We start from the raw sequence: 17,807 nt of genomic DNA on the forward strand, positions 1-17,807 counted from the left end.
GTACTGTTTCAGACACGTGGTTTATACACTTATGTATGTGTTTGCTTTGTACATTTATGAACATTTGTTCTATATTTGAGACCTTAGAATTCTTATAACAGTGCCTAATGTTAATCATGAGGCAGAGCATTTGGTCCATCTAGATGTCTGTGTTCATAGAATCATAGAGTTGGAATGAACCCTGAGGCTCATCTAGTCCAGGGGTTGTCAACCTGGTCCCTACCGCCCACTAGTGGGCATTTCAGGATTCTAGGTGGGCGGTAGGGGGTTCTATGGCACAAGCTGAATCCTCCTTCCATCGAGCAGTGGTGGGCGGTAAGGATATTTTACCATCAAGAAAGATGTATTAGTGGGCGGTAGGTATAAAAAGGTTGATTACCCCTGATCTTCCTGCCAACCTAGCAGTTTGAAAGCATGTCAAAGGGCAAGTAGATAAATAGGTATCACTCCGGCGGGAAGGTAAACGGTGTTTCCATACGCTGCTCTGGTTCGCCAGAAGCGTCTCTGTCACGCTGGCTACATGACCCGGAAGCTGTCTGCGGACAAACGCCGGCTCCCTCAGCCACTAAAGCGAGATGAGCGCCGCAACCCCAGAGTCGTCCACGACTGGACCTAATGGTCAGGGGTCCCTTTACCTTTTACCCCTGATCTAGTCCTACCTCCTATGCAGCTGGGGATCGAACCTGCAACCTTGGCATCATCAGCACCATGCTCTAACCAACTGAGTTTTATTGTTTGTCAGTGCCTCTTCGGTTCCTTGCACTGTTGGGAGCTCGCCACTTCCTCCTGCTCCTCCACTGCTGCATATGCCCCCCACCCTCTGCCCCCACCCCCTGCTGCAGCCACATGCACCCGGAGCGGCTGTGGCGAGGAGGCACAGTATTCTTTGCAGAGAAGCCACCATGTGATTTAAAAGTGTGGTGCATATGCTGCCCAGATCAGCAGAAAGCCGGCTGCCTAAGGCAGGTTTAGAATTGCCTGTCAAACATTCCTAGCTTTGCTTTCTCTTTCACTCTTTCTTATCTCTTTCCCAAGAAAAGCGCCTTTGCTGAACTGAAACAACAGTTTCCATAAATGGTCACAGCAGTGTTGGTTTTATTGAAAAAAATAAGTTAAAAATACAAAATATAAACATTTAGAAAAAAATAAATACTTATAAATTAAATATTTTAAGATAACCAATTGGTAAATCCATAAATTACAGTAGGGGAGGTGTTGAGGTCTGGATGCCAGGATGCCAGCATCCTCTGACAGCGGATTGGGGATCTAGGCTGGGAGTGGTGTAGATTTGGAAGCCTTGGAAAAGGAAGTGTCTTTAGCCACCCGAGTCCTCAGCAGCAAGAATTCCCTTGTGACCCGGCACAGGAAACTGTTGAGGGAGCGTAAGATGACATATACTTCCTGGCGATTCCTCCACCAACTCCAGTGCTGAAGAATTCGAAGGGGCTTGAGTGTTGGCTCAGGCTCGTTTTCAATCGGCAGGCCCCAAAGCAAAATCTACAGGGAGAATCAAGGAAAGGTGTTAAAACAGCACAAAAGATAAAGGATGCCTTTGCCCCACCGAGCTGTGTCCCAAAGGGCAGGAAGACCTACCTGATAACTCACATGATGGTCCAGGTCTCGGAGGGAAAGACTGATGTCTTCAAAGTTAGATAGGAATTTAGAGTCTTCTTTGGTGGCCTCGTGGTCCCTCAGCTGTTGTGCCAAACCCTGATAAAATGGCAGCATCTTGGACATGTAGGTCAGGCGCTTGGCATCCTGGGAAAATGGCAGGATTAGGAATCAAACCAGTCAAAAGCACCCAGGTGCCCTGCCTCTTCCCTCCCTGCCCTTGAGATGTGGAAAGAAACCCTGGCGAAAGCAGGCAGCTATGGAGTGTCCCAAAGCTCTGCCAAAACTGCTCATCCAAAATACTAATCATTGGTTAAGGCCCAAACTACATGTTAATCTGGGAAATTGATAATGGATAGCCTAGTTCAAAACAAATAACAAATTGCAGCCTACAGAAAGAGGAGGCTAATTAATTTGGTCAAGGAGATAACTCAGGGTAAGGGTGTCTAACCTTCTTCCTAACACCAGTTCCCCAATCTATATTGCCCCCACTCAAGTTGATCAACAACAATAACAACATTATTGATACCCTGACCATCTGACTGAGTTGTCCAGCCACTCTGGGCGGCATCCATCATAATATAAAACACAACTAAACATCAAGCAATAAAAACTTCTTGATACAGCGCTGCTTTCAGATGTCTTCAGAAAGCCATATAGTTGTTTATTTGTTTGCCCTCTGATGGGAAGGTGTTCCACAGGGTGGGTGCCACTACCAAGAAGGCCCTCTGCCTGGTTCCCTGTAACCTTAGTTTCCAAGATTCTGTGGGGGAAGCCACGACCGCGAATCTGCCTCCAGGTGACCTCACCTTCAGAGGCAAGGTCAGTGGCTCCTGGAGGGAGAGGGCCTTTTCAATGGTGACACCTCAGTGACGGAATTCCCTCTCCTTATCAGCTCACCCAAAGCCAACATTTCATATCTTTTAGGCACCAGGTAGCAAAACATTTTGTTTGCTTTATGAGGCTTTTGGTGGCATTGAGTAGTTCACAGGGGCTTTTACCTCCTCTTGTAGAGACCGACAATGTTGTTAAACACAATTTATGTTGTTACTTGCTTTCTATCATCATTTTAAGCCATACTCTGAGGGCATGAAAAGCGGGATAGGAATTTTTCAAATAAATAATTATTCTTACTGGAAGAGAAAGCCATGTGTAGAGATCAAGGCTGACTGAGGGAAGCTGCCCTGAGCTTCGTACAGAAGTGGGCTGCACTCCAGACAGACGTTCAGAGAGCTGGAAAGAAAGAAAGAAAACACCAAGACTCTAGGTGGGGTTGCCAACTTTTCAACCAGCTGCTGCAAATGTGCCTTAAGAAATATACCTTACTTGAGATAGAGGAAGGGACAGAAGCAAGTTATTCAAATTTATTTATTATGTTAGTTCCACTTTTCCTCCAAATTTGCTGAGAGGTGTAAAAAATTATTCCATTATAATGTTAGCAGGAAATACCAATAATAAATTTAACTATTGCTCATAAAGTTTCTAATTTTATACTGTGCCTTCATAGATCACAGATTGATTACTGTTTGATCCCATCAGCAATAACTAAGGACACAGAATTTTCCAAGTTTTCAGTTTTCCACTACTATTCTTGTGTCAGAACCTTCCGATATCCCCATCAACCATTGCATGATTAACAGGATAAACAGTGAAAGGGAAAAGAACTAATGAACTAAGAAGCTGTTAGCTTTCCCTTCCAGAAACCAGCCAGATCCTATCTCAAGGCCCGTCACACTGTGTGTGCAGAGGAGTTAGAAAGACGAGTAGACTTACGAAGCGACGTGAAATATTCTGTATTTTGCAGAGAAGTTGCCGGGAGTGTCTTAAGCTAATGCCAAATTCTTTCTGCAGCGTCAGCCGCCACTGTGGGATGAGACTGGAACCATTCTCTTCCTGAAGTCCAGCCGTGGTGGCAGCAATGAAAAGGTCAACATTGAGGACAGCTTGGAGAAGGAGTGTTGCACCTAGACAGTTGTGGGGAGAAGGGAAAGGTGGTGCCATTACATGGGAAAGGCAGCAAATTTGTTGAGCTGGATACCTGTTGATCTTGGGACAAGAATTCAGAGCTAGGGTTGTGGTGGGATAAGCCTCAGTTTGTCCATAGGGAGCAATGGGTGGTACCATCAGGGTACAACTTTGAGGCAGATATCTGTGGGAATGTTCAGGGATGCAGGAGAGGATATATTGTCTGATTATATCCTTATCCAACTTGTGCTAACAAGTTCCCAATTTCTGCAGAGTAAAACATTCCCCTTTAAGTTTGCAACGACAGCGTTTGCTCAGGCTCGCTAAAGCCTCTATAAAACTACTCTGGTAATTTCCCCGTATTCCCTCTTAAAATAGAAGACACGACACAATCCTTTACAAAAGTATAAAAAGAGTTTACTTACATTCTGTTCACAATCAGATCCCAGAAGGCAGACTTAAGCTTAGTGAAGTAATATACATTTGGAGTCTATCTCTTAAGAAGATAGTCCCTTTGTCCTTTCTTGGCTGGGAGCCAAGAGGACATCTTGCACTCAGGAGATGTTGTTCCTTTGATGCATGTGGTGAAAGAGAGAGAGATGGCTGCCCTGTCCTGTGGTTTTATCATTACCTGCACAGGTGAGGCCACACCCACCTCTAGTCATATGTGGAGGAAGTCTGTCCCAGCCCAGAGGGAAACAGGAAGTTTACCTGCTGGCTGGACAAACATCCCTCCCCATGTCTAAACATGTACACTCTAGGAATGTTGTACTTGACTGCTCTTGTGTTTCATATCCCACAATATCTAGAGCCACTTTGGCAAAATGAGCAGGAAAGTCTACAAATGCAGTGCGGCTTACCATGTTTTGAATACACAGCAGTACCATCGAAAGAGTCCTGCCCCACTCAACCATTCAACCCAGAGTCAAAAATTACCCAACAGCACCACTGATTAAAACAACACCATTTTGGCTCCTACAATTCCTGTCACAGGACCTTAGCAAACACACATGCTCCCAAATTTGGTTTGCAGGCCTGTCACACAGCGTGACCTCACCATCTGGAGAGGGGAAACCCATCTGAGGGGAATTTCGCTGGCCACTTTGAGGTTTTTTCAGTAGATTTGGAGGTTATGTTTACCAGTAAGGGAAAGCATGGAATGGCGAGCCATTGATCCCTCAGACCTAAACAACCTCAGAGATTTGTTTTCAAGTCAAAATAGAACAACGTCCCAGGCTCCTTTAGAGTACAGGTGGGGAACCTTTGGCCAATGGTCAGAGATGATGGAGTTGTAGTCCAGCAAGATCTGAGGGGCCACAGAATTCCCAAACCTGGACTACAGTGTATTGAATCCATCAACAAAGGTGTCTAGAAGTGGTCCAGGGCATGTTGGTACTTAAAGTAGAAAATCCAAATGCCTGGGGTGGCCAATAATGCATTGCCAAAAATAAAGGGGTGAAAGGTGACACCAATTTGCTTAACATTTGCATATGGTAATTTATATGTATTCAGAGGCTGAACCGGAGGAATCCCAGCCTGCACAGGAGTCCCCGCCTCCAGGGCCGGCTGAACTGGGGCATGGCCTTGATTCTGAAGCGCCTGCACCTGTGCCGGATCCTCAGGAGTAGGCACCAGGTGAATCCACTCTGGCTCCGGAGGTGGTTGAGGACTCTGTGCCTACAGGTGAGTCTCCCCCTGGGTCCAGTAACCCTTCAGCCTCTCCTGAACTGCAGAGGCTCAGGGCAGAGAGGCGGAGGGAACTGGTTTCTCCCAGGAGGAGTGCTCGCCTTAAGGCAAGGAGAGGCAGGTCTCCTGGGGGCCGGGACCGCCCCTGGCCTCAGAGAAGATAAAGGCCAGTCAGCCCGGTCCCAGGCTGCAGGAGCAACGTCGTTGAAGAGCTGTTTCGGCCAGTACCCAGTCCGGTTCCCCCAGAGTTCCTGTCCTTGCCAGGCTCCTCGCTGTGGACCCTGCTTCGCCCGTGGAGGACTGTCTGCCGACCCTCGACTCAGGTCCTGGACCTCGCCCCACGGTAACCTCCCCCCTGGACCAGCACAAATACCTTCAAACAGAGGACTGTGAAGTAGGACACACATGGCTATCCTACAAATAGCCCTCCCCTCATCCCTTAGAGCAGTAGTTCTTAAACTTTTTTGAGGAACCCTCCTTACTTCCATAAACTCCTCCCCACTGCCCCCTACCCTATAAAAAGCATTATTCAAAATAGTGCTTTGCTTGGCCCACTAAGGAAGATCATAACACAATAAAATTCAGAACGGTAACAAACAATTACACATTTATTCAAAATCCAGTTAGAACTATTTCATGTAATTAATTCAACAAAACTGATGAGCTTGATCCAGTGATACCAGCTTTTCAAAGCTTCACAGTCAGTTACACCTCCAGCAAGGTAACGGTAATGGTAAAGGACCCCTGGATGGTTAAATCCAGTCAAAGGCGACAATGGGGTTGTGGCGCTTATCTTGCTTTCAGGCTGAGGGAGCCAGCGTTTGTCCTAAGACAGCTTTCAGGGTCATGTGGCCAGCATGACCAAACCCCTTTTGGTGCAACGGGGCACCGTGATGGGTGCCAGAGCACATGAAAATGCCATTTACCCTCCTGCCACAATGGTACTTGTTTATCTACTTGCATTGGTATGCTTTTGAACGGCTAGGTTGGCAAGAGCTGGGACAGAGCAATGGGAGCTCACCACGTTGCACAGATTTGACCCAAAAGGGTCAGTGGTTTAGGCCACAGTGCCACCTGCTCCCTTCACACCTCCAGCATCCCCCTGCTGTCCCCTTGTCTCTTAGCACCCCAGATAATACTATCCACTTTAGGAACCTCTGTTCCACAGTAAAATATAAGCCGTTTGTTTTGTTATGACTGCTTATGCCCCCTTCCCTCTCTGCCATGAAACTTGAGAATTGATATTCATGAACACCTCTCCAGCAGTTTCGCACCCAAAGGGGAGCCAAACTCAAATTTGCTTAAGACGGCCACACACTAGCCATTTAAAGCACATTAGTGCTGCTTTAAGAGTCATGGCTTCCCCCAAGAATCTTGAGAACTGTAATTTACCCTTCACAGAGCTATAGTGGCCAGAATCCTTAACAAACTACAGTTCCCCAAGATTCTTTGGAGAATACATGATAGTCGAAGTGGTACGAAACTGCTTTAAAGGCATGGTGCGGCTGGGACCCACATCCAAGTTACATAGCCATTTGCCTTCAGGCTCCAAGGCAAAGGGTCTCAAAGTGGAGGCTTCTCCGTTAGTAGTACTATAAAACCTGCCACCTGAGCTGCTTTGCCTCACCCTAGCTAATGGTAGAGCCGGCCCTGGCAAGCCTCTTTCTGCCATTGACAGCCAGCCTCCGTGTCTCATCCCTTGCCTGCAGTACACAGTGCCCCAATAAACCTCACCCTGGACTATCTTCAGGACCGAAGCGAGGAAACGCTAGAAATGTAAAGATCACAAATAATTTCTCATTTCTTACCACACAGACGCATCTTGAGAATCTCTGATTAGTGGGGTATCTGCTTGTCTGTCCAAGAAGGCAATGTTTGATCCTACAGCCCATCTTGGGGGCCTTTTTATGTCCACCGGCTTTCATTTTCATTTGGACCTGTAATGTCCAAGATTACAAAGGGTGCTCTTTTCAAAGAGGCGAAACAATCTGATTTCTGGAACTGCGTCTTTCACCTCTACTGTAGTTTCTCTCTGCTGTAGTTTCGGGGGGAGGGAGTAGCAAGGGATTGGAGCGGCCAGGGTGCTTGCTCAGCTTCCTCTTTTCTTGGGGGGGGGGGGAGAAACCGCTTGAAAAGAGGATTTCTTCAGCTGACCATGTGACACAGGATGCCCTCTCATCTTGGGGAACCCTCTCATTCAGCCTGGGGCTTTTCCAATGCTACCAACGTACTCAATTTCTGGTCTCTGTTGATGTTTCTCACCCTCCTCCCAGCAAAATCCAAGCAGAGAACACTATTAAAAATCGCCTCATCATAAATTACACCGCAGTATTTGGAATAAGGGAATAGAAAGTCATCCCCAAATGCTAGCTCTGCATGTTACACTGAATACGCTGCCCCTCATTGGCAAACCTTTGCCCATCTCTGTTTGACAAAGGTCTGCCTTAGTATTGCACATTTCACTGTTGTCAGGGAGTTTACTATACAGGTGACTCTCCGCTTATGTGGGGGTTATGGTTCCAGGGATAGCACCTGGACAACCATTTTGCGTGAGACAATAAGGCGACAACATTCCCCCTATCATTGGCCTCCTGCTCCTATCCAGTAACCAAGCAGCCACCTCCTTCTCCTTGGTCTTCCAGGAACAAGAGTGAGGCAGGGCACAGGAGTGGCTTCAAGATGGCTGCTTGACAGCGAGGTCAGCCATTGGTACATGTACCCAGTGCTGTCTACTCTGACTAATAAGAGTTCTGCTTGATCAGACCAAAGGCCTAACTTCTTTTCCCACAGTGGCTAATCAGATCACTAGCAGGACGTGTGTGCAATAGCCCTCTGTCAATTGCATTTTGGAGGCATGGTATTGATAATGGAGGTAATTACTATTATTGTTGCTATTTTGATTTATTACCCACCCATCACTAGGGCTGGGTGATATATCGATATATTGACCAAAACCAGTTTGAAGTCTGTATCATGATATTGGTTTCATAATTTTTTACCTGGCAATATATAGCAAATCATAATGTGTGCTAAAGCTGGGCCACATATCATTCAAAACCAGTTTGAAGTCCATGTCGTGATATCGGTTTCATAATTTTTTTGACCTGGCAATACATTACGAATCATGGTGTGCCCGTGTGCTATGCAAAAATCCCAATGCGGGAAAAACTGTAAAGCCAACCAATGCCTCTACATAGCTCCATCCTTATTTCAGAAATCATTATATATCAGTATATTGCGATGTTTAGCTGGTGATATATCACAATGTTAAAAACCAGATATCGTCCAGCCCTGTCACCCTAAGGTTCCAGAGTAGGTTGCAACCAATTGAAATGCGATACTGTGGTACCTCGGGTTAAGAACTTAATTCGTTCTGGAGGTCCATCCTTAACCTGAAACTGTTCTTGAGCTTGTTTGGAGGTTCTAGCAGGGGAGCGCAGCTATCGTATACCCTTGACTGAAGAACGGTACACTCCTTCTATCTGGGATGGTCGTCCTCTTCCACCGAGCGCGCAGCTTCGGGAGGGACGCACATGGAGCGGTGAGGGAGGGAGGGGACACCCGCCTAGCCAGCCAGATCAGCCGAATCAACCCTGGCGATCAATGGGGTGACAGATGTCGCAGCCAGATCGGGCGATCTGGCTGCGACATCTGTCACCCCATTGATCGCCAGGGTTGATCCTAACCTGAAACTGTTCTTAACCTGAGGTACCACTTTAGCTAATGGGGCCTCCTGCCGCTGCCGCGCGATTTCTGTTCTCATCCTGAAGCAAAGTTCTTAACCCGAGGCACTATTTCTGGGTTAGTGGAGTCTGTAACCTGAAGCGTCTGTAACATGAAGCGTCTGTAACCCGAGGTAAAGGTAAAGGGACCCCTGACCATTAGGTCCAGTCGTGGCCGACTCTGGGGTTGCGTGCTCATCTCGCTTTATTGGCTGAGGGAGCCGGCGTACAGCTTCCGGGTCATGTGGCCAGCATGACTAAGCCGCTTCTGGTGAACCAGAGCAGTGCACAGAAATGCCATTTACCTTCCCGCCAGAGTGGTACCTATTTATCTACTTGCACTTTGATGTGCTTTCGAACTGCTAGGTTGGCAAGAGCAGCACCCCGTCGTGGGGATTTGAACCGCCGACCTTCTGATCGGCAAGTCCTAGGCTCTGTGGTTTAACCCACAACGCCACCCGCGTCCCTAACCCGAGGTACCACTGCATATAACCCGAGGTACCACTGCATTAAAATCAGTTAAAGACAAATTACAATCACAATGATAGGGGTGTGCAAGGCCGGCCTGCCACAAGGCACAGTGAGAAGGCTGCTTTGGGTGGCACAATCCCATGCAGTGGTACCATGCAACCCAGGTAAGAGAGGCTCAGGCGGGGTGGGTGGGCTTCAGCAGTGAAACAGGGCAGGCTGCCCCTGAGGGTGGGTGCTAAAAGTATTCATATCAAGGGTCTAATAGCAAAAGACTAGTGGTAATGGATAGCCTTGTCCTTCATGAATTTGTCTAATCCGTTTATTAAGTTATCCTCTACATGGGGCTACCTTTGAAGGTGACCCAGAAACTACTACTAATCCAGAATGCGGCAGCCAGACGGGTGAGTGGGAGCTGCCGCCGAGACCACAGAACACCGGTCTTGAAAGACCTACATTGGTTCCCAGTACGTTTCTGAGCTGACCTTGATGCTGACCTTTAAAGCCCTAAATGGCCTCAGCCCAGTATACCTGAAGGAGCGTCTCCACCCCCATTGTTCAGCCCAGACACTGAGGTCCAGCGCCGCTTTGCTGGAGAAGTCCCAAAGTTCTGCAAATGCATTTACATAAAAGAGTGTTGCAAATGTTGCAAATGCAGAAATCCAAACATTTGCTCACAGACCAAGACTTGGTGTACAAACGTGGGTGTTCTGGCCACAACGGAAAGAAGTATGTTCGTTCCATGAGAAAAACAGGGCCAGGAAGTTGACTTATAGGAACTCTGAAGAATCAAAGCACGTCTTCCCTTGTATGCAAATTCTATTCTCATTCAGTGTCTCTCTCTCTCCCCATCAGTGTCTAGTTTAGGTGGTTGTGGGGAGAGTATTCAGAAGGCTAGCTACTGAGAGCATTCGGCCAACTTCTCTAGCAAAATGAAGGCAACTGTACTAGGATTACTTTTAAGGCAGCAAGTGGTTGTAGTCCTGTCCTGGCTCCATTAACTTGCTCCTGTCCAAACATCCAGATTCACCACATGGTCCATTTCTGAGCTACTCACTATGTGTGTCTTATTTAAAAACGATAATAAATCTCTGCCATATATCTCACATATTTTGCACACATCTCAAGAGGTTCTGTCATTCAGGTTCCAACCCCAGGCACACTTTGGCCATGTACACACTCCAGTTTACTCTGCACCCAATGCACTCCCATCACTGGTATATGAAGCCGTGTACACACAACGTTAGCCACTATCCACACATATCTTGTCGTTTGTTGAAAAATGCTGCATTTGGATATGTTCAAACGACCTTTGATCTGGTTTGAAAATGTAAGCCATGGGAAGACAACTACAGCCCCTCTTTGCCCACTAACGTGGACAGATAGCAGGTGACTTAGAAACAAATTCAACCATACTCATGTGTACAACAGCATGCATATGTGATTCAAAACACAGCAAAATCCAACGACCTTGCTGCACTTTAAGCCAGGAATGTGAACACAGCCCTGGTTGGCAGTAAGCCTAGAGATGGATGAATCAGTCTGTTCCCAGTCTATGTCTGTTCTCTCCTGACTCTGCAATAATCTGAAAATCTGATTCAATATTAATCACCAAAATCACATTTAAATATATATAAATGTGTCTTTAAATACATATTTTGTGGCAATGTGCACATTTCTAAAAAGAAAAAGAAAAAGTTTATCCTATAAGCATTTTTAATACATGTTGGTACTTTTTTGAAATGTGCAGTAAAACACAAATTTTAAAGGATAACTATATTTCAATCTACATATGAGTCTGGTAAGTGTGGATCAGGCAAATTTCACATCAAATTAACAGCAGCTAGAGGCACCAGGTGGCCCCCAAGATTGGGGAGGCTCCCAGTGTGCATTGCATACATATGTCATCACACACGCAGAACATGACATCACACACATCCCCCGATGCAATAGTAGCCCCAACTACAATAGTACCCCCAACTACACCTCTTGTAGCAGCTGGCTGAGAACCAGTCTCCATGTGACAATAAATGTGTCACTTGAATTTACATTTGTATTTTACAGCTGCTACCAGGGGTAGAGTGGGATAGTTTTCAATCAGGGTGGGAAAGTTTATGCCATGGGTAGGCAACTAAGGCCCAGGGGCCGGGGCCTGCCCAATCACCTTCTAAATCTGTCTAAATGAGTAGAATGTGTCCTTTTATTTAAAATGCATCTCTGGGTTATTTGTGGGGCCTGCCTGGTGTTTTTACATTAATAGAATGTGTGCTTTTATTTAAAATGCATCTCTGGGTTATTTGTGGGGCATAGGAATTCGTTCTTTTCTTTTTTCAAAATATAGTCTGCCCCCCACCCCAAGCTCTGAGGGACAGTAGACCAGCCCCCTGCTGAAAAAGTTTGCTGACCCCTGGTTTATGCTTTTTCGTTCCCACCGCAGTCCCAACAATATTTGCCACCTTGAAGCTGCTGTTTGCGCCAGAAGTGAGGCTTCCATTATTGCCAGTGGGAGCTTCTCCCAGTGTAAGGCAAATTGCAGCTGAGGAGTGGCAACATGAGAACGGGCCTTTTCTGTGGTGGCTTCCAGTTTGTGGAATGCTCTCCACAGGGAGGCTTGCCTGGAGCCTTCATTACATATATTTAAGCACCAGGTGAAAACTTTTCTCTATAACCAGGCCTTTGGCTAATTAAACAATATACCAGTATGTCCTTTTAAATGTGTTTGTGGGAGCATGGGGTTTTTGTTTTTTTTTTGTATTCTGTGTTATCATTTTGTATTTTTATGTTGTAAATGGCTCTGTGATCTTCAGATGAAGAGAGGTACACAAATTCACTAAATAATAATAATATTTTTTCATGGTTTTAGCCTATGGCCTGGAGATGGCTGCTGTTAACAAACAACCCTTTTTTACATGATAAGCGCAGAGGAGGTTGATTTGCTGTAATCATCTCTTGTAGGTGTATAATGATTATTTTTATAACTTGTGGCTAGAGTTTTTGGTTTTGAAGCAGCAAAAAACCAGTTCCTGTTTTCTGCTGAGTCACAGTGTAAGAGTCACTGATAAATACCTAGCTAGTCACGTTTTCTTGAAAACAGGCACAGTTTCTTTATGACTATTTGTGTTACATTTGGAGCCCCACTCTTCCTCAAAAGAGAAACACGCATACCCCACATTCCCTTCTATCCTGGGAGATAGATTGGGATGAGAGGCTGGCATGATGTAATCTCATGAGCTTTGTGAATGAGCAGACATTTGAACCCGGGTCTCCTTGGGCTGTGCCCATGACTCTAGCCACTAGACTCGAACCAACTAAATCAACTTAACCAGCTAACTTTAGTTCCCACTGAAAGCAATGGGACTAAAACTAAGTCATGACTAACCTACTCCATTGATTTCAGTGGGACCTAAGTTCAGTTAAGTTCCATTTTCCATCCTCCTGGCATGCACTCTTTACAAAGACCTGAGGAATGAGATTATCACCCCTCTCTTATTGTCCATTCCGGGTCACCCAACCACTGCCACAGTGTCTTTTCTCCTGGCAGATCAAGAGGAGCAGATGACTGTAAAGGTTGCAAGGTTTCTAGCTGGGGCAATCCGAATAAGGTCCACTATTTGATTGCTGATTCATGACCCTAAACTGTGTTTTATATAATTGACTTTTTATTTTGTTCTGTGTACATCCCAATGTTCTTTTGTTGCTATGGCCGATGGCTGGCACAAATAGAGTTTCATTCATTCAACTGTATCCAGCCCAGTGAATTTTAGAGTGGATAGTGACCCTTGAGATCATCCATAGTTCAAACAGCTGCTCCGTGTAGGATCCCCAATGCAGGATGGGACCATGGCATTGCTGACCAAAGGCCACCCAGCCCAGTGATCAGCATCATCTGCATCTTAGTTTTCAATGGCTTATCTGAACAGAAAGGTTTTTGGCCTGCTGGCAGAAGGATAGCAAAGAGAGAATGAATTTTAAAAAATGTTTAAAATAACTTTTTCTTTTAACCCCCCCCCCAAAGCCTTTCTTTTAGGTGCCAAAATCCCAGTGGAGCAGAGAAGACTATGTATGTGACCACAGCTGCACAGATATTACTGGATCAGAGATGGAAAGAGGACAGTCCTGACCAGAGAAGAATGGCAGATCAAGTTGATGGATTATGCCGAAATGGCAAAAATGGCCCGAAGAATCAGAAATCAGGAAGACCAAAACTTCAATAGGGAATGGGGGAAATTTATAATTTACCTTAAAAACCATTGTAAACAGTTTAAATTGTTGGTAGGATTTGAATAACAGTTGTCGTTTAATGGTGAATTTTGGATATAATGGAAATGTAAAAGATTTGGATTATTATGCAAGATGCAGGAGGAAATGATTAATAATAGGACCTACAAAGGGGAGGAGGGAAGTCCAGGAGATTCTTTGGAATCTTGTTTTTCTGTTGTATGTTTGTGATGGTAAAATCTTAATTTGAAAAACCAAATAATTTTTATTTATTTTTTTAAAAGGATACCATAACAAAGAGGGAGCCAATCTAACCTTTATTGTGAGGGAGTTGCACAATACTGAAGCAGAAAAGGCTCTCTTGTGTCACCACTAAGTTTGCTTCTGAGGTTTACGTTTATGAGGATTATGGCATAAACTTTTGTAGACTCATGACCACTTCTTCAGCTTTCCTAAGGTGTGTGTGTGTGTCTCTGTGTGTATCCATATAAATTGCATGCTACACAATGAATTAATGGCAATGAGATGAATGGCAATGAATGGCAATGAATTAATGGCAATGAGATGCAAAAGAACAAGAACAAAACCTCCAATCAGTCAGTGATAATTAAATATATGTTAAATAAGCATACTGTTAACATTTTAGGGATGCGGGTGGCACTGTGGTCTAAACCACTGAGCCTAGGGCTTGCCGGTCAAAGGTTGGCGGTTCAAATCCCCACGACGGGGTGAGCTCCTATTGCTCAGTCCCAGCTCCTGCCAACCTAGCAGTTCAAAAGCACGCCCAAAAGTGCAAGTAGATTAATAGGTACCGCTCCGGTGGGAAGGTAAACAGCATTTCCGTGCATTGCTCTCGTGTCGGTGTTCTGTTGTGCCAGAAGTGGCTTAGCCATGCTGGCCACATGACCTGGAAAAACTGCAGGGTGGACAAACACCGGCTCCCTTGGTCAGTAAAGTGAGATGAGTGCCACACCCCCAGAGTTGTTCACAACTGGACTTAACTGTCAGGGGTCCCTTAACGTTTTACAGTAGCAGATTGGAGGTAATTGCTCAAACAATTGTACAGTGGTATCTTGGGTTACAGACGCTTCAGGTTACAGACTCCGCTAACCCAGAAATAGTACATCGGGTTAAGAACTTTGCTTCAGGATGAGAACAGAAATCATGCGGCGGCAGTGGGAGGCCCCATTAGCTAAAGTGGTACCTCAGGTTAAGAACAGTTTCAGGTTAAGAACGGACCTCCAGAATGAATTAAGTTCTTAACCTGAGGTTCCACTGTATTAGCACCCGTCCTGGAGCAGGGAACCATTCAAAAGAAACAGATTCCTGGCACTGATCAGCTAATTAACCCAAGTAGTGTGTTTAAGGTGGGGGGGCGTGGGGAGGAAGTGTAAGAGTGAGAGTGATGTGGAAAAATCCACCGGGGGAATTCTAGAAGGGCAGATTTGGAAAAATATTACCCTTCTGGACACCAACTGGCATGGGTTGTTTTTTAAAAACAAACAAACAAGAAGTCCCCCACATCTAAAATAGCTTTCATTATTTAAGTAAAAATGTTAGAAGAATAGGGAAGTGCCTGCAGCGGTCACATCCTGACTGTTGTCCTAGAACTCAGCTAGATTGGTAAAGAAAAAGCATTTTATATGCGTTGTATATGCGATATAATGCTGTGACACCAGATGGCGCTGTGGAGTCCTGTCTTTCCCTACCGGATTTCCCTGTATAAGTTTACAACACTGAATCACCTCTTTGATGTGTCTAGATCCAGCCCTACGTGAAGAAGTAGGGCAGCCATTTATCATGTTTCACAGAGGACTTGCTTGAAGGAATCCTCTATTTGAAACATTGTCCAGTCCAAATCTGGTTTCAAGATAAAAGAACCAACAAAAAGGAAAGAAACCGGAAGGGCCCTGAAAGTTGCCCATCAACAGTGAACACCTGGATAGCAGTCAGAGCAGGCCTTACAGGTCACTTGGTCAGTCTTTACACTATGGTGAGATGTACGGTATCTCTACTGAAATTATAGTAATGGTGTCTAGCATTGTATCCATATGCAATTATGGAAAATCTATTTTGCCCCACGTTTTGGGAGATGGCCTCCCTGAGCGACAAGGATTGAGATTCCCACAACTGTTACTATAAGATAGGCATTGTGGAAAACAAGATGTTGGCCTAGGTAGGTCTTTGGCCTGATCCAGCGGAGGGATGGATCCAGCTGCTGTGAGCTGTGTCCCCTCAGCTGCCAACTGCTTTTAACAGCTACTACTCCAGACCCTCCAAGTATCCCTATTTTCCAGGGACAGTTCTGGATTTACAGAAGCCTACCCAGTTTCTGATCAGATTCCAAAATGTCCTCCTTTTCCTTAGGATGTCCCTGTTTTCATCGGAGAAATGTCGGAGGGTATGTGAGACTGTGATGCTCTGCAAGAAAGGACGGAGTGTGTGCGTCTTTCTGTTTCAGCGGGGAGCTGAATCATGAGAGCGAGAGACAAGTAGGAAAAACAGCAAAGGGGATTTTAACTAATGCCAATGGAAAATCCCAGGCAGACAGAGCAGAAACCTGGGGGTGGATGTCCCTATGGCCTCAGATGCTGCTGACTCATGGCCAGCTCAGCTCATCAGCAGCAGGATGAGCTCATCACTTTACTCTAGAAGAGCGAGTTCCTCATACCTGAAAGGCTGTGGAACTGCCTTTCCACAATACTGAGGCTGCGCATAGATGCGTCTGTTTTTTCGCACACACAGCTCCTGCCATCACAAGACACCTTTCACAGGGAGCACACCTTGCTTGCTGCATCTGACGGCTGTCCACAGGGCAAGGATTGTATTTGGGAAGGGAGTGTATAGGTCAGACCCTGGGGTGCCTTTCTAGGAAGCCAGTCCCAGCAGGGTCTTGACATTTCTTTTCAAATGCTAAGAAACAGAAAGTGAAATCAGTGGTGCTCAAATGTCTTGTTTCCTAGAGCAGCCACTGTTTCTGAGCAGCAGAGCAAATAGTCCCTTCAAGCACCCTCTAAGATCTTACCATCAGTCAGCGAGTGGGAATTAGGAGTCCTCCTGGGTTCTCCCTGCCAGCTCCAAGAATGAGTTCGATCAAATTCAGGATTGCACAATTTGCGCCGTCCCACCATGCACTGGCTGGGCCGGCAGGTGCACACTGACTCCCCGGGCATATAGAATCAAGCCCCTTGCAAGCCACCATACAAGGGGTGGTTGCGTTGCGTTTGGTTTGGCAATTTGCCCGTTCTGGAGGCCTGACCAAAAGTTGTGCAACAGGATACAGATGGGGATGCAGACGGGAAAAACATGGCCGAGGAGCACGTAGAACTAGGGCTGCCCAAAAATTTTATTGGCTGGGTCGACCAATTAAATTGGCTTTTAAAATAGGTTGTGTGCTTTAAATCTAAGCACTTAAACCGCAATCTGCAGGCATCACACACCCCAGAGGCACACCCCCCCCATCTCACCCAGGAGGGAAACCTTATCTTTAAGATGGAGATGGCTAACTAGCTAGAAAAGGCTTGTTTTTCTTGTTACTTCAAAACAATTGTTTTGTCATGTGAAAATTTCATTAAGAAGTTAAAACTAAGATCTGGGTGGGATTCCTGATGGGAATAGCACAAAAAGACATCAGGTAGCCGCTGTATGTGTGCTCACAACAGTTTTTACAATGTAATACATCAGTTGCAGGGACTGTCGTTGCTGAACTACAACTTGTATCACCTGAGGCTATTGGCTATGGTTGCAGGAGCTGATGGAGATTGTAGTTCAGAAACATCCAGAGGACCAAAGGTCTCTTATCCCTCTATACATGGTACTCAGACCTAAGACCTATTGATTTCCAGGATACTTACACCAAGGTAAGTAGGTATAGGATTTCAGCCTTATTTTAATGATTCCTTATAACAGGCATAGGCAAACTCAGCCCACCAGATGTTTTGGGACTACAATTCCCCTCATCCCTGACCACTGGTCCTGTTGGCTAGGGATCATGGGAGTTGTAGGCCAAAAACATCTGGAGGGCCGAGTTTGCCTATGCCTGCCTTATAAACAAGTATCCCCAATCCATGAGGGAAACACGTTTTTAGAAGTTACAGTATTGTTAAATACAAGTTACTTGTAAAACTGTTACTAGAG

General features: G+C 45.7%; 1 protein-coding gene across 1 annotated transcript; it reads right to left on the reverse strand.

The window, feature by feature from the left end:
* Nucleotides 1–1,073: 1,073 nt before the first annotated feature.
* Nucleotides 1,074–7,795, reverse strand: IL27 (interleukin 27). Its single transcript, XM_028703550.2, has 5 exons — nt 7,071–7,795; nt 3,385–3,575; nt 2,746–2,844; nt 1,594–1,758; nt 1,074–1,497 (listed from the first exon to the last, which is right to left on the reverse strand). Exons 1-5 carry the CDS (start codon nt 7,081–7,083, stop codon nt 1,267–1,269), a joined length of 699 nt encoding a protein of 232 aa, XP_028559383.2. The 5' UTR covers nt 7,084–7,795; the 3' UTR covers nt 1,074–1,266.
* Nucleotides 7,796–17,807: the final 10,012 nt, after the last annotated feature.

Source organism: Podarcis muralis, chromosome 13 (assembly GCF_964188315.1).
Source record: "Podarcis muralis chromosome 13, rPodMur119.hap1.1, whole genome shotgun sequence".
In the NCBI taxonomy this organism is placed as follows: Eukaryota; Metazoa; Chordata; class Lepidosauria; order Squamata; family Lacertidae; genus Podarcis; species Podarcis muralis.

Bases quoted from the DNA above. Each gene is read 5' to 3' on its own strand.
- IL27 (XM_028703550.2), bottom strand. The intron at 1,759-2,745 runs GTAAGAATAATT...CCATTTTCCCAG, and splicing joins ACACATGGCTTTCTCTTCCA to GATGCCAAGCGCCTGACCTA. The intron at 1,498-1,593 runs GTAGGTCTTCCT...TTCTCCCTGTAG, and splicing joins ACCATCATGTGAGTTATCAG to ATTTTGCTTTGGGGCCTGCC.